At 36.3% G+C, this 16,086-nt stretch overlaps 1 protein-coding gene across 1 annotated transcript; it reads right to left on the bottom strand.

Annotated features, from left to right (window-relative positions):
- Positions 1–655: 655 nt before the first annotated feature.
- Positions 656–14,042, bottom strand: LOC144651067 (uncharacterized). The gene is made up of 6 exons (XM_078510940.1): positions 13,689–14,042; positions 8,342–8,685; positions 7,134–7,247; positions 5,321–5,602; positions 4,770–4,854; positions 656–2,410 (listed from the first exon to the last, which is right to left on the bottom strand). The coding sequence occupies exons 1-6, from the start codon at positions 13,793–13,795 to the stop codon at positions 2,116–2,118; spliced, it is 1,227 nt and encodes a 408-aa protein (XP_078367066.1). The 5' UTR covers positions 13,796–14,042; the 3' UTR covers positions 656–2,115.
- Positions 14,043–16,086: the final 2,044 nt, after the last annotated feature.

Genomic DNA, 16,086 nt, shown 5'->3' with positions numbered 1-16,086 from the left:
TTTTCAATATACCCTTCTCACAGGCAGAGTGAATTGGCGCATTTTAGTTTCCACCTCAAACTCTCCATGTTCCCCCGTCCCACCGAACGCAAGTAAACGAGGAAAACAGAGCTTGAAAAGTTTAATCTGAACACAAATAGCTACAAATGCTCCTCGATAATCGTTATTTGTGACGTCACGGAACGCTACTCTAAAGATGCGTTATGAGACAACACAAGTAACGCCTGCCAAGGAGACGCATTTTGTAGTAAGAATGTGAAACGCTCCTCGGGGACACTTCCGTAATAACGAAACCACGTCATCACATGACCTTGGAGACTAAAATATCTTTCAATGATACAATTCTACAATTGACGAACTTGGAATATATATTATTGATAAACTATGATGGCAATTGATTTGGGTAATTTAGGAAGTTATAAAATCTTAAAACGGCCCCTGCAGTGTGGAACCAAACTAACAAAATAACTGATGCTTTGATAATAGAGTAATTATTTACAGGCGAGAAAAAGGTTAACAATGCATTCGAGCCTAGTGGCCCAGTAGGCTGGCACAAGACTAGACTGGCCCCCCTGGATGGGATGGTAACCCATCGCAGGGGTTACCCCCTTCCCACTCCTCCACCCCCCCCCCCCTCCCAACGAAAAATGCAGAAAATGTTTGATCATTTAGCCGACTTTTGCGTGCTTGAAATAATCAAGAGATAGGTAAAAAGTACGATTGTATGTAGTTTAATTAAGGGAGCACTGCCACCATAGTATTGATGGAAACTATTCATAGGAAAAATGAAACAATCCTTTATAAATTATTTACTGTATACGAAAGAAAGCAATCCTCTTTCACAATGCAACAAGACCTTTTCAAAGTGCTTAAGTCTATTTTCATCCTCGCCATCATAAGTCATCATCACTTTGAAGGATAATGTTCAAAATACTTCATGTTTGGTTTGTTATGATCTTCTTTTGTGATTTTTAGACATCAGGCGAATACGAAGATGACAGTGCTCCTGTTAATGATAGAATTTCTATACATTTAGGTTTAAAAAAATCTATTAACTACATTGAACCTGAGCCCAAGAAAACAAAAACATATCCTCTAGTGCTTATTTCCTTTCACCACAAGAGACTGGAGCAGAAAATAATTTATGAATGCATACTGATGACGTAGCATGATGAAGGATCAAACAGTGCCTCTGATTGGCTGTTGAGCACTCCCTTAGCATTTTTACGCATACATGTAACCAACGACCAAAGGTTTGGTAATAAACATGTAAAAATCAACGATAAAACTAAACGACGTTTCGGAGTCGTCGTGACGCCATTTTCAAGTTAAAAATGATGAAAATAAACTGTCAGAAATAGTTTGCTGGAAATGGACATCATAAATAATCATTATGCAATGTCACACAAATAGTTTGAAAATGGCCTCATGATGACGTGCGGTTTTATCGTTCACTATTACATCTAATCAAAGAACAACCAAACAAAGAAACCACCCGTATCCCCGTTGATAGTGTAACGTCATTTCATCAGTATCGTATTACATTGTATTTCGGCTGTTAAAGTACACTCAACAAAATTACTCGACGTTGATTAGACGAGAGTGGTACAGTTAATCTCAAATAGTCCTCCGCAGGGATACCTCACTTAAAGTTGTTTTAAAGATTTCCAAAGTTAACTTGAAGTGTTCTGAATATTTCTGAAGTTGACACGAAGTCTTTCATTGAAAAATTTCATGAGTTGATCCGAAGATTTTTTAAGTTATTCCAAAGTAATCAGAAGACCAATTGAGGATTTCTAAAGCTTAACATTCCAAATGGTCACGCTTTGGAACAACACAGGTCTGTAAGTTTTAGTACAGAAATACGCTTCTCATAATTTTGTTGACTACACTATAAATAAAAAAATGGAACATTTCCAAATTATTGTACAATTCGTGATTATTAGGTGTTCATGATGCTTTGAGAATTCTCAAGAAATAGAAACACAACTCATACCTATTAATCACAATTGAACTTGAGGCCAGATCATCGTACACATCGCAGAAGTCTATCTCTCTCCTGGGCAATGAAAATAAGCATGAAACCAAAGTCTGTTTTACTCAGGCTAAGTTTACCTAGGTGGATGCGTTTTTCTCATTTTCCTCACGTTCATCTACTGCCTTATTATAAAACACCTCTTGGTTATATATGACAAGGTCAGTGCCATTCCTGGGAAGGCTTCCATCACCTTCAGCGATACTGGGTTTTTGCCCCAAGCTCCTGTCAACATCATAAGCATGATTATTCACTCCAGTGACACTAGGTTTATACCCTAACTTCCCATGAGCATTATCTTTAAAAGCACGATTCTTCTCACCAATCTCAAGGGATGGGTCAATTCTGTGCTCATATGCGCGGCACTTCTTTTTTCTAGAAGGAAATAAGCCATGGATATATTATTAGACATCTGACAAACAAAAAAGGCGGAAATTGATTGAGAATTTATAATAAACCAATTTGACTTTCATCCCCAAAACAACATGACAAGAATATGTAATTTGTAAAACTGGAGTGCACCTAGATCAAATGCACACATTGCCACATAGTGCATTTGTATTATGTAATGACTAAATTCAAAGTAGAGTAACAACTCAAAAGTAAGAACCTCATTCTTCCAGGTTAGCCTAAACAGTCTCTTATATAAATGGTTGTTAACACAAATTTAGGCTATTCAGGTTCTTAATAGGTTGTTATTTTCTGAAGAAAATTTACATTGATGCTAATAGACCTTTTAGTGGTATTCAGCCTATTCCATGAAATTTGCATACCACATAAGTGCTTATGTAAAAGTGAAGCACAAATAATTTAGAGCATGACATTATATACATGCACACCTTATCCTTTCTCCAAACTTATTTCCCAAAAGAAAGCATTTTTAATCAATTTTAAAAAATTAAGATAAGAACCTGTTCCAAATTTAAGAGTGGGTTTTTATGGGAGGCGCGGTGGCCTAATGGTTAGTGCGCCAGACTCCGGATCAAGCAGTCCGAGTTCGAACCTCGGCCGGGGTCACTTGTGTTGTGTTCTTGGGCAAGACACTTTACTCTCATAGTGCCTCTCTCCACCCAGGTGTATAAATGGGTACCGGCGACATAATGCTGGGGGGGGAACCCTACAATGGACTAGCATCCCATTCAGGGGGGAGTAGAAATATTCCTAGCCGCTTAATGCTACAGAAACCGGGATAAGCTCCGGCAGTGTGGGCCGCTTGGCTCGTGGCTTCTCCTTTTTTCCTTTTTTATAAAAATGGGGTCTATTTTGCAAATTTTAGCCCAACAGGTTCTTAAATGTTAGGTTCTTACTTGTGGGTCTTTACTGTATCCTACAAGTACGTTGCTACTCCCCCACCCCCCTCCCCCCACCCCTTCTCACCCTCGGCACCCTGAAAGTTTTGTGAAGGTTTTCCCAGCTGTTTTTACCAGCACCCAAATATACTCCTGGTTGGAGAAAGATACTGTGTGAGAGTACTTTTTTTAAACGCATAAATGTATATTTAACAATTATTCTATAAGCCCGCGTTGGATACGAGTTGGCTATAACGACTCGTATCCAACAAGGGCGAATAGAATAATTGTTTTATTAAATTCTTCTTTAAGTTTAAATCGACTGGACATTTCATTTTGATGTAAACGAAGTGATAGTATGAGGAGGCGGGAAAATTTGTGGTGCGGTGTTCACTTTTTGAGTTGAATGAAACACGAGAGGAAAGCGAGCGAAGCCGGAGTTTTCTTCCCAAGATTTTTATCTAACAATCTTCTCTAAAGTCTTCTTTATATCTTGGAAATTGTGACAACAGTTAAGTTTTACGGGATGATCCGAAGCAAAAGCTTTTCTGGAAACTACACGTCTTGTGCAAGTCGAACGAAGCAAGTGTTTACATTGTACGGCTGTCATCAAGACTGCTATATTATTTGAAGCGAAATTGAACTCAAAGCGGAACAGATTTATTGAAGTTTAAAAGGACAAGACCAAGATTGAAAGGTAATAAACTTTACAGAAGTGCTGAGCCTAATTTAATGACGAACACTAAAAGGAACTGTGTCATTTTGCCGTTATTTCGTAAATTATTTGCTGCTTTTCTACTTTATTCACTCGCTCTTGTTGTTCGTTTACAAGTTTATTAATTAAATTTTTCTCATCAATCCTTTTGTTTTGCGTAATTAAATTTTACTATGGAATTTCTGTGGTTTTTGTAGGCACCGCTGATTTTTTCTTGTTCACAAAGCTCGCCAAATTTGCTGTTTTCAACCATTTTTTCTGATGGAAGTGTCGCTTCCCGCAGAAAAATTTTACGCTGAGCGGCACTTGCCGCACTCATTTCCCATATAAGGTCAAACATAGGTATACAAGCTGGTAACCGGGATTCAGTGAACCAATCAGAAAGCTAGAAATGCAATATCCGAGGTTGAGAATTTAATAAAGTATAATATAGCATAGTAGTACACAGTAATTTAATGATAATTATAGAATTTTAATTGTAAATATCATTTTATTTGTTAGGTTAGGGTTAAGTTAATTGGTAAATGTAGAGCTACTCTGTAGAAATGTTACCAATAAACCGTTATTATTATTATTATTATTATTATTATTATTATTATTATTATTATTATTATTATTATTATTATTATTATTATGACTCTGATGAACACTCCAGTGCCACAGGCCATAGTACCTACCACCGCTCTACAATTATAGCAAAGCAAGATATATCCACACATAAAATACTTACCCACAAAAGAAGTGATAAATAATTAATCCAAGAACAAGTGCAATGAAAAGAACAAGTAACACAAATGTCCCGGCCATCCAAGCTTCTGTAAGAGAAAAGATGTAAAACATTTTTACTCATTTTATATAGAATTTGACACATTCAAATAGTTTAATAGAGACGTGACCCTACTCAAAACAAGATTAAATTGGAAACTACCAAATAGAATGGTCACTCAAAAGTGTACATTTCTTTTCATGTTTATCCTTAGAATTTAATGGTACTCAGTATGCAGAACAGGAGCTGGTCAAAACAGGGGGGAAACACTGAGTAGGGAGGGGAGGGGGCTGAAGTGAAGATAAGCCTCTGTTCCCTTCAATTGGGGGGGGGGGGTTAGTTGCACTGGACTACGAATCAAATGCACATTATGGGTTTTCTACCATGCTTCAAGCTAAAGAGCATTATAAAAGTTAATTACAAATAACTTTGATTTCCTCTTGTGTTAACAAGAATCATTAATAAATACAATTATTTAATTTATCAGTTTTTGAAGGAATAATGTGGGTGCTTACTTTCGTTGCTGTTATTTGAATCACTCTTTAGAAACTCGTTATTTGCTTCCGATGGGTTGCTTTGATCCTGTGTTGAGTTTGCAGCAGTTGCTGAGACAGTAACAGTAGTGGTTAAGGTATATGTAACTGTGTGGACGACATTACCCTCAGAGGGCGTGGAAGATACTGTAACATGTGTACTGCTGGGCATGGGCGTGGGCGTGGGCGTGGGTGTGGTTGAGGAACTGACAGTCAACTTCTTAGGACACACAAGTTCACCAACATCTGATTCACACTTGGGGTCTGCAACCACAACAAACGTTAAAGACAATTAGGTAAATTAGTCAGCATGTATGCAGAGTGAGGTGGCACATAACATTTCTTCATAACAGTTGCTAATGACATGTTAAAATGTACCTTTATTACAATGGTATAAAAACAGTACAGTAAAATGATCTAAAAAACACCCACTCTCAAATAAACACCTCATATCTAATAAACACTCCTTGAGGTGTCAAGTTTGTATTACACAACTCCCTCTTATAAACCCCTGTGACTAATAGATGCATGCCCCCTCTAAGAATCGCTTCAAAAACCAAGGCAATGCTACAAAAAATAAAATATATTTTATTAGTTTCTTGCTTTCAAGACTGGAACATCAGAGGCTATCGATGCCAGCATGGTTGACCCGATGAAGATGAAAACATCGATATCGAAAAATGAATGGCATCTCTAGGCTTTGCCTTAGCACAAAATAGATTAGACTCCTACTCACAAACTCTGTTTTTAATAGACCCCCAGGTGTTTATTAGATATTTTACAGTATACCTAGCACCCTGCACTTAAAAATCAAATGAGAGAGACCTTATCGGAGAGCTGAATTTACAATTCACGCATCCTCGAGTCCCATATTATAATCAGAGGGAGTATTAACCTGTCACTCAGGGTATACCTGTGTCTAACTGTAAGCTATTTTACAGTACGACCACTTAAACCTAGTCACTTGGAAGAAAATTCACATGACCAATCAAAATGTTTATAATTGAGAACATAACAAAGGATCGCAATCTTTTTTTAAAGAGTCTGATAACATTTAAGCAACCAAAGCAAATAGTTATACAACAAAATCTGAAACCAATATTACTAGGGTTCTTTTGCTTGGATTTGTAAACCATCAACTCCGCTTAAGAGGCCCTGCCAGCATAAATTCCGACAAGCCACATGGCCCAGAAAGTTGCGACAGCACAAAAATGAAATGTCGACATTAACAATAACCTTTTGGAAAAACTTAAATTCCGACAAGGACAAGCAGTTTTCCTTCATTTTAACTACCGACAGCGACGCGAAGTGCGATAAAACAGGGACACAGGACATTTTTAAAGTTAGACAAGCGACACAGGATCCCCCCTGGCAGGGCCTCTCTTTACAAACTGTAGACACTCTACAGATTCCATTCTTAGCAGAAAATTATCAATTGAAGGCTATTCAGTTTACTTGTCGAGTTGAAAAAGTTTGCCTTAATTTTTTTTTTTTTTTTGTGACAGCCAAACTGAAACCTTTCAAACCACTCAAAATTTGGAATAGCAACTTTCTAGTAATCATTTAATGACAATTAGTTTCCTGAGAGGTCTGCAACTTTCTTGGGTTTCATGTTTCTTTAAGAACTACATTGACTAATTGTTTGTATCCTTCTATGTTATTGGCTTGTTTACAAAAAAATGTCACCATCCATTTTTCTCAATTAACATTTTGATTGGTCAGTTTTATTCCATGTGACGGCTTCAAGTAGTCGCACTGTAGTGTGCCCCCTAGCTGTTTGATGTGCATGCCTTACCTTCTGTGCTATTGCAAACATACACTTCAATTTTCATGTAAACATTGTTGGCTGTGTCATTGCAGTGGCCTCCGCTTGTATCGTTTATGTGTGAAATTAAGCCATTAGAGGTTGCTGGTAAAACAAAAAACATACGGTGAAAGTTAACATCAAACAAACTTAGTTTTCAATCAGACCACAATCTATGACTGACTTCACCTGGCTATGAACAAGTTCATGCATATATTACTACATGTAGGTTATGGATAGATAAATAGATAGATAAAGCTTTATTTTGACACGATAAGGCCCCCTACTTCTCAACTGTTGCTACGCCTCAACTACTGCTAGGCCCCCCTACTTCTCAAGTTAATTAAGGACCCTGAACAAATCTTAGAGACAGTCCATTTTAATTTATAGGGTGGTATTTTCATCCAACTGCTTTTATTGTTCTCCCTGCCATAAGTGCACATTATTTTGTCACAAGCAAATGATTTGCATGAAAAGAAGGTCAAGCTTTCGTCAAAGATTAGAGTTAACTGATGACGATACATGCACTGCAAGCATGTTTTGGTTTCTATAACCGTTGTGCAAATTATTCAACAATGTGAATAAGAATCCTTGCAAGAAATCAATGACTTTCAAAATGAAACTTATTTATCAATAAATATTATAGAAATACAACAGTTTTTTTTACCCAACTTCAACTGAATAATTATTATTTGCAAGGTATTTTTAAAATCGAAAACAAGGAAGCAACAGCCAGACAATAACACAATTGGCAGGGGGCCAGACAAATTAACATATAATCTCATCCTGTCTTTCTGAGAAAGAAAGGATGATAAGAAAACATAATCAAATTTCACGAGTTCACATTCACAAAACCTAATACCCACCTGACTGGATTTATCTTAGTTTTTATATTTGAACTTGGATACTTATCACCAGTGAAAGAGTTAGATGTCTAACTAAGCTGGCTCATTAAAAAGCCCAGACATACAGTTTTTCAGGTCTTAATATCATCAAAATAAATTATCCTAAGTCTTTTGTTTACTAGTGAAATTTCAGCCGGTCATAAGCTTCCCCTTCAGCCAGTGAAATTAGCCAGCAGCCAGCCCTTAGCTACATCCCTGCTGACTGACTTTGTATATTTTCCCCACAATATGAGGCCCCTCGATAAAACTTCATAATGTAAGCCCATAACTACTGAATGGTTTATTGTCACTTACCAATAAAATAATATGATTCGCCCTTGTGAAATGTCAGTTCATTTGGTTCCGCTGCAAATGGTTGGAATGTAATAGAATGAAATTCCAGCTCTGTTGGTTCAGTGCAACGAAGTAAAGGCTGTGTAATATTATTAGGATCTAGCTTTGTATCACATTTCTCAAAGCTTGTTTTGTCGTATAACAGCCAGAGGTTTTCATACTTGTTTGATTTTGAAACCTCACTTAAAGTGGTCTGCATGACAGTCGCTACATTTGGACAAATAAACTTTATTTTTGACGCAGATCTGATTTTCAGAAGCTTGTGCTTGTAAGCTGGATCACAGTTTGATTTTCCATCTACAAATCTAAAAAGAAAGGTATGACATTAAAAACAAAATTATACAGTTTAACTCATTATCAATCAGTAGTTACATGTCAGTTGCCAATGTTCAATTTAACCCTTGCTACATGTACATTTTGGCATTTTCCTTTGTTCTGGTTATGGTAATACACATTCTATGCCTGTACTACATGTATAAAAAAATGCCAAATTGTACCAAGAAAAAATTGAACCCAACAATAATATACCTGCCAACTCTCACGCCTTGGACGTGAGTCTCACGCCTTGGACGTGAGTCTCATGCCTGCGAGTTAAAAATTTCGATCTCACGCCAACTCACGCTTACGAACCAATTCCTCACGCCTGGCCAAAAAATGTGAGTTATTACAACCATAAATGACACACTTTCCAAAAAATGTAAACTCAAACCAATGTGAGAAACAAAAACTCCATGTAAAATGAGTCAATGGCGATATTTTCCCCGAAATCTCAGAGTTTTGACAAAAGAAAAGTATTGGGAACGAGGTCGTGTTTAGTAAAACATGTCCACGCACTGGGATCGGGATATGTTCGGAACGTCTTTGGAATACTTCGGACGTCTTCGGAAACTTTCGGACATTGTCGTATCGTCTTCGGAAATCCTGGCACTCTCAGGAAAAAAAATCTCATGCCTTTGACCCAGAAAAAGTTGGCAGGTATACAATAACTATATTTTGTAACATTATTATAAATTGTGATTGTTATGCTATTCTTGGAAATGAGAAGTTCATGCTTTTTAACAGTCAAGATAATTTACCTATATTGGGACTTGTAAAGATAATAATAATTATTATGAATATCACAAATTTAAAATTCAAAGAAACCATGTAAGTACTGTCATTCTTAAACTTCATATTTTTAATATGATTACTTTTACAAGTCCAAATTAAATAATTGTGAATCCAGAAATATTTAACAATTAGACTACGAGCCCGAGCTTGAGAATAGTCACGGGCGGCTGACTATCGCTCGCGGGCCGTGCTCTAAGGATTGCAGTCCAAAACCTACAATATTGTGCCTAAAGACAAAAACTCCGCTAGAGTCTCCGCGACTGTCTCCATAGAATGGGGCCTCATTCGGACAACACAGCTGAGTTTCTACTAATATGGATTAGAAATCTGGTAATAAGAAAACGCAGAAAACTAAAGTTTGAAAGAAATACTTTATTTCTTGAAATACTGTATTTATTGCAATGTGAATCATTGCAATCAAGGCTCAACTGTTGCCAGATTACCTTATTATAGGAATATAACGAGGCATTTTAACAACGCAAACAAAATTGACGCGTAATAAAATTAACACGAATTTAAGAAAAGTTCTGGTTAAATGCTTATAGTAAACGTGTTTATATTAATTAACATCAATAAAATTAACGCGAATTTTTGAAATTCGCGTTAATAACATGTATCGTTAATTTCCTATAATAAGGTATTTCATTAAAAAACATAAGATTTCTTTTATCATTATCATAAATGTGTAAATTCAAAATTTTCATCTAATTTCATCCATATTTTATACTTAATACGGAAGACAAAAAATATATGTAGATTATAAAATACTTGCTTCCGACAAAGAGATAGATGGTAAATATATTGTGCTCAAATCAATTTATTCACATTCTCAATATAATTTTCGTTTCTACAGTTAATACAAAGATGAGCACAATGAAGTGTCGATGCACACGACCGAAGTACACAAAAGGTCACTTTCATTTTCAAAAACATTTTTTTGCCATTTAATACCAAATATTGTTGATAAAAAAAATGTGTTAAAACAACCATATTAAAACATAAAACAATGTTTTAACCAACAAATTGATCTACTGCCATGAGGAGGTAAGCAAAGCTAAGGAAATGACAATATAGGTTCAAAATTACGTATTAAACAACATGATGAAAAAAATATAATAATAGAAAGACTTGTTCCTTTCAAGAGGAATTCAAAAAAGTACACTTCTAATCTAGAAGAAGCTAATTTGGACAATGATTATACAGACTTCCATCAACATTGCATGTTCCTGTCTAATTTTCATTTTTTTTTAGCTTCACGCCATGATTTGCAATCATACCTTTCAACCTATATCAAGCCACCGAGCCTTTATTTTGGTCACACCACAACTAACAAATATTGATTATTTTTAACAGTCAAAACATATTTTTAAAATGTGGCTTTTATTTATGTTTTATAGTCAGTATCCAACTGCAAAAAAATGTCACATACTGATACAACCCCAGCATCTTATTACATGTATTTTATAATTCAACTGGTCAACACTAAGTAACTATTGCATGTAATACTCCTCCACATAAATTTTTTTGTAAAGGACCAAGATTTATTTTACAAGCTCATACAGTTTTATGTAAGGGTGACCATACTAAAGGGTTCGACTGCCTTTTATTTAGCTTATTATAATATAGAGGGAGTAAGCTTTTGATGTTGAAGAGTTTTGAAAAAAGTAAATATATTTGCTGCAGGATGAATGCCAAAATGACAATATAGTTTATTAAAATTTAAATGTTGTCCAATAAAAAAAAAAAACTCTGCATGATAATAATTTAAGTGCTGAAAAAGAATATGCCTGTTGGTACATATTAGTCATACATAAAAGGAACATGAATACAGAGATGCCAAATGAAACTCCAAATCTGGGAGATTGCCAATTTAACCTGAAGGCACCTTGTTTTGACCCCCCCAACCTCTTCTCATCCCTCTCCCCAAAATAAAATTACTCTGCTGATTTACCCGGTAATCATAAATTAAAACATCCTAAACCCCCTCCCCCCTACAGTAAGTGCAAAACAATGAACTTTAAAAAATTTCCCTTCGTGTCAGGTTGATTTGACAAATTTCATCCACAGGACAGGGAGGTTTGATGCATGTACAGGTACATAGCTGGGACACTAGCAGACACAGGGCTTTCATTAAGAACTGGCACCAACCAAAAGCTCTGGTGGGTGTCCTGTGGTGAATCACCAGGCTAAAAATACTCCCCTAACCGCTCCTTGTAAATTAAAGGGGAGATGTTTTCAGCTTGCTATATTACTCTCTGACTGGTGCCACACAAGAGCAACCACCTTATATATATTGAAGAAGTTCTCCTTGCTATAACAATATTGATTTACATGTACTTCAAATTTATGTAAGTTTTAAACTAAGGTTCATGCAAAAAGAAAAAAACTTCAGCACTAATAACAGATGGACAAAAGCATATATTCAAAATGTTCAGATGGCATAATAATTTGTTGGAATTGAATATTTCAGTGAGAACATCCATGAAGCAAGGTTAAAAAAGGTGATCACCAAAAATCGTACATGCCTGCATGTGTTTGTTTTCATTTCAAATTTCGACTTTAAAAAAATGATGCTTTTCAACTATCCCTAACTTGGTTTTGGCCTTTAAGATCTTTACCACAAATCAACATACACAACTCCACTGGGCACCTAGCACAAGTCTACAGTCCTAAATCAAGAGATAAAATCATTCTGCTAATATTAATGCTGGCTGTTAATCACACAACACAAACCACCTCCTGGTGTTTGCATGACTCACAACTCAGTGCTTCCAAAATACAGATTTTTTCATTTTATTATTTTTGTTGTTCGTGACTCATCCTGTACCTCCAAATTTATTGACCCACAAGCCTCAGAAAATTTCATTTACAATAAGCAAGAAAATTAAACATGGGAAACAAAATTTACTTGAGATCGGTTGAAGCCAATCAACCAGGAACTGGAAGCGAACCCATTTTTCAGGACATGGATAAACATTTATGCTTCCAAGCTGAAATCAAACCAACCAGCATTCAAGCCAAGCAGTAATTATTGTTGCATGGTACAAACTTCATAAGTTAGAATACGCTACTTTATTTCAAATTACATTTTGGCAAGGCAATATGATCGTTGATCAATATTGCTTGTTATTATGAATTCAAATGAACTTCTTAGTTGTCTCATTCAAGCGTGTGATTGATCACGGAAATGACAGTTCGAGTGTATGACTCATGTGACTGATTTCCGAGTATAGTACTTGGAAATTATTCACGCAAGTAATAAACATTAATTTGGGGTTTGCATTATGATTGATGTGCGTAAACTCTTTAGGTAATATCCTGAATTAATCTCTATAGCATCTGCAGGTTTGGGCGTGTTAATGTTTGCTTTCCAATTATGTAATTTTTGTTTTCATCAGTGCAAGCTAAACGACCCCCAAAAAATTTGGCTCAACTTTGTATGCGTTATTACATGAGCTAATATATTCAAACTTGCTTTCTCTTTCTGCTTGAGGGATTCCCTTCTCGTCAGCCACAAGCAAAAAGAGAAGAGAACCTGTCTCGTAAGGTACATGTACAGTACGTTCTTGTTATTTGTGAAGAAAAATATGCATGATATTTCACCAGTAAATACCCATAAACAACTTTCGAGCAAGACACGGAATTAGATCAATACTGTCTGTTAATGCCCTTCGTTAATAATAAACAAGTCTCAAATAAACAACCTGAATATTCCTAATAAGGGTCGAATTAGGTGCAACTTTCTATAAATTCAGCATGATTATATAGTTGGGCTGATCGAATTGAAGAAAAGTACATTTATGGAAGCATTCGTCGACACTGAAACTTTATGAAAACATCTCAGAGAGACGGGTTTGAACAGGAAACATGACAATCTAATCTGTAATATAAGCTTCAAAGAAAATATATACTCTGTAAGTCGTGACGCATCTAACCTAAATATCATATTATTTCTTCTCTGGCTAAAAGCTAAATCACAAGAAAAATACCAAAAATGAAAAGAAGATTTCGATTTTAAAACAATGGGAAGGCGTTTAAGCTTATACGGTCGATAAAATATGATGCTTAACGCTTCACAATATAGAAATATCGAAGTTGCACAATACAGCAAGAAGATTCGTCTATCGATCGATGAATGAACTCATTTATAAGTTAACTAACATGCATGCAAACACACGCACCAAAAAATACTACTTACAACGGATTCTGAGGATCCCATATGATGGACTTGTAAGTTTCGCTGGCTGAAATGCAGTTCAACTTGATGAAGAAGGCAAGAACACACAGAATACGTGTCGAAGTCATAACATCTGGTGTTGTGCAGTCAATTCATGTCTCCGCTCAACTTTACTCACACCGTTTTCGTGCGATATCCTTGCGGCTTGAGTCAAGTCAGGATCGAAAGTCTCATAAATTGCAATGGCAACCAAACTATTCTACCGAAAGTAAGGTTTGTTTACTGAGCTCTCCGCTAAATGACGGATTGATGATGTTATTCCGCCCGGAAATATCTTGATACTTGGTTTGCTCGTTCCAGACTGTTGTAGTCACCTCTCGTCTAGCATGTTCTTCGATTCTACTGGTCAGCGACTGCCATGCCAACAGCGACAGTCCAGTCAAAAAAAACAGCTGTGAACACAGTGGAGATCTAGCGAATCGCGTTTATGAAAGAAATCATCGACTATACTCGGCAATTTACTTTAGGTATTTTATTGCTATCTGAGAAATTCTTCAAAATAATTGTGAGTGTTGACGTAACACTTGTACTTGCGTGCGATGTAAAATGTCTGTCGAGAGACTAGAGACAATGGGCGTGGGGGGATTGCGCACGTAATCACGGTAATTCATGTCGCAATGTCACGCCACGTCATGTAGCCGTTGCGTTTAATTCGTTTGCATTTTACTCTCTTATATGGTCGGCAACCCCTACCTTTTTGGATAGATAACTGTCTTATTTCCAATTCTCGACAAAAGTAAATTTGCAAATTTGGAAAGTATGTTTGAAAAGTTTTGCTCGCGTAGCATCGAATACTGCCATCTTGCGGCTTAAGTGCAAATAAGACCCCCCCCCCCCCCTTTTTTTATTGCATTCCTGACATGAGTGGTAACTCACAGTGAGCGTTTTATAGTAACTGACTCTCTTGTCATCTCCTTCAAATAGGATATATTTTTAACTGACGTCCAAACATCCTGTCAACTCGAAATCGAAAATGCCATCAAAATTTCATGCTATGGTAATGCCCCTCGACCCTCTCAAAAAGACATGAAGTGAGTTCGTAAATACGTGCTGCAAGACTTTAACATTCATCAGTCAAATATGTCGTCGTATTTCCTCGATAAATGCCCACCCGCGATTATGCGCCACTCCAAAATAATCATCATGTCAGTCTCTTCCCCAAACAGTCGCATATGTGACAAATTATATCAGTGCCTCAAAAAACTAGAATAAACATTGTAAGCCTTCAACAGTGGATTAAAAAACGAAAAAATGTCAACATTATAAAAATAGGTGAGACTATACTGAAAAAATAAAGGAACAATGAAATAGTTAACGAAAGTGTCGGTGAACTAGCTATTTTTGAAGAATAGTGTATTGATTAGACTAATTTGACGCCGTGTGCCATGTTTTAAAAAGGTCTTGCGTACACGAAAGGGGCCATGGCAATACTCAAGGCCGCTACCTATTAAACATGAATAGGGAATAGTATAGTTTAAACATGAATAGGGAATAGTATAGTAACTATAACTTTTCTTCACTACAACATTTCTTGCCATTTCGACATTTCTTGAAACATTATTCCAAACGGAGGTTTCAAAACAGTGAGACTGTCTTCCGTTGCGAATCGGCGGAGACAAATTACTAAACCGCGAAAACTTGCGGCATAAATAGTGCTAAATCCTGGGGTAAATACACTTTAATCTCTACAAAGATTTCCCGCCGGTCGCAGGGAATAATTAGGAAGAAGATCGCAAAACTGAAGGAAACATTTTTATAATCGCTATCTTTGGCATTTACCTGCGTAAAGTGGAATAGCAAAAATGTATGGGCGTCTCGCGTCTGGGGATAAAGTTTATGTGGTTCGACTTCTTCCGCAGACACAAGCCCTCCATCCATTTTTTTAATATATTAATTTATTTTACGCATGCACGACAGTGGGACCAGTTACATAAAACAGAATAAAACTTCTCTGATTATATACAATTAAAAAAAGTTCTGAGGATTCTGACTTTCGTCTGCTACAAGTCTTTATCCGGGGGGTCTTCGATGGATAATTTAAAGGAATAGTTACTGATATAACAAAAACAAGTGAACTAAAAAAGATAAAAGAAGCAATACATGATGATTAATACAGTAAACGACAGTGTCAGTGACCAAGAAACACAGGCGAAATTTTAAAGTAAAAGGAAGTACGGAATATGTGAAATAAAATGAACGTTTTGAGGGTGAATTTTGCGCGATGATTTTCATGTTAAAAGATAGATAGATAGAGAAATCATTTATTCAAAATCACAATAATGGGTAACTGTCTTGATAGAAGGGATCCAGCAAAGCCGAGGGCTAATATTCTCCGGTTCGGTTTTCGGCAAATTTGGTT

This window comes from Oculina patagonica, chromosome 4, assembly GCF_052425735.1.
Source record: "Oculina patagonica isolate OP01 chromosome 4, crgOcupat, whole genome shotgun sequence".
NCBI lineage: Eukaryota > Metazoa > Cnidaria > Anthozoa > Scleractinia > Oculinidae > Oculina > Oculina patagonica.
The sequence above is the reverse complement of the archived record's forward strand: the minus strand, read 5'-3'. Positions and strand labels throughout refer to the sequence as shown.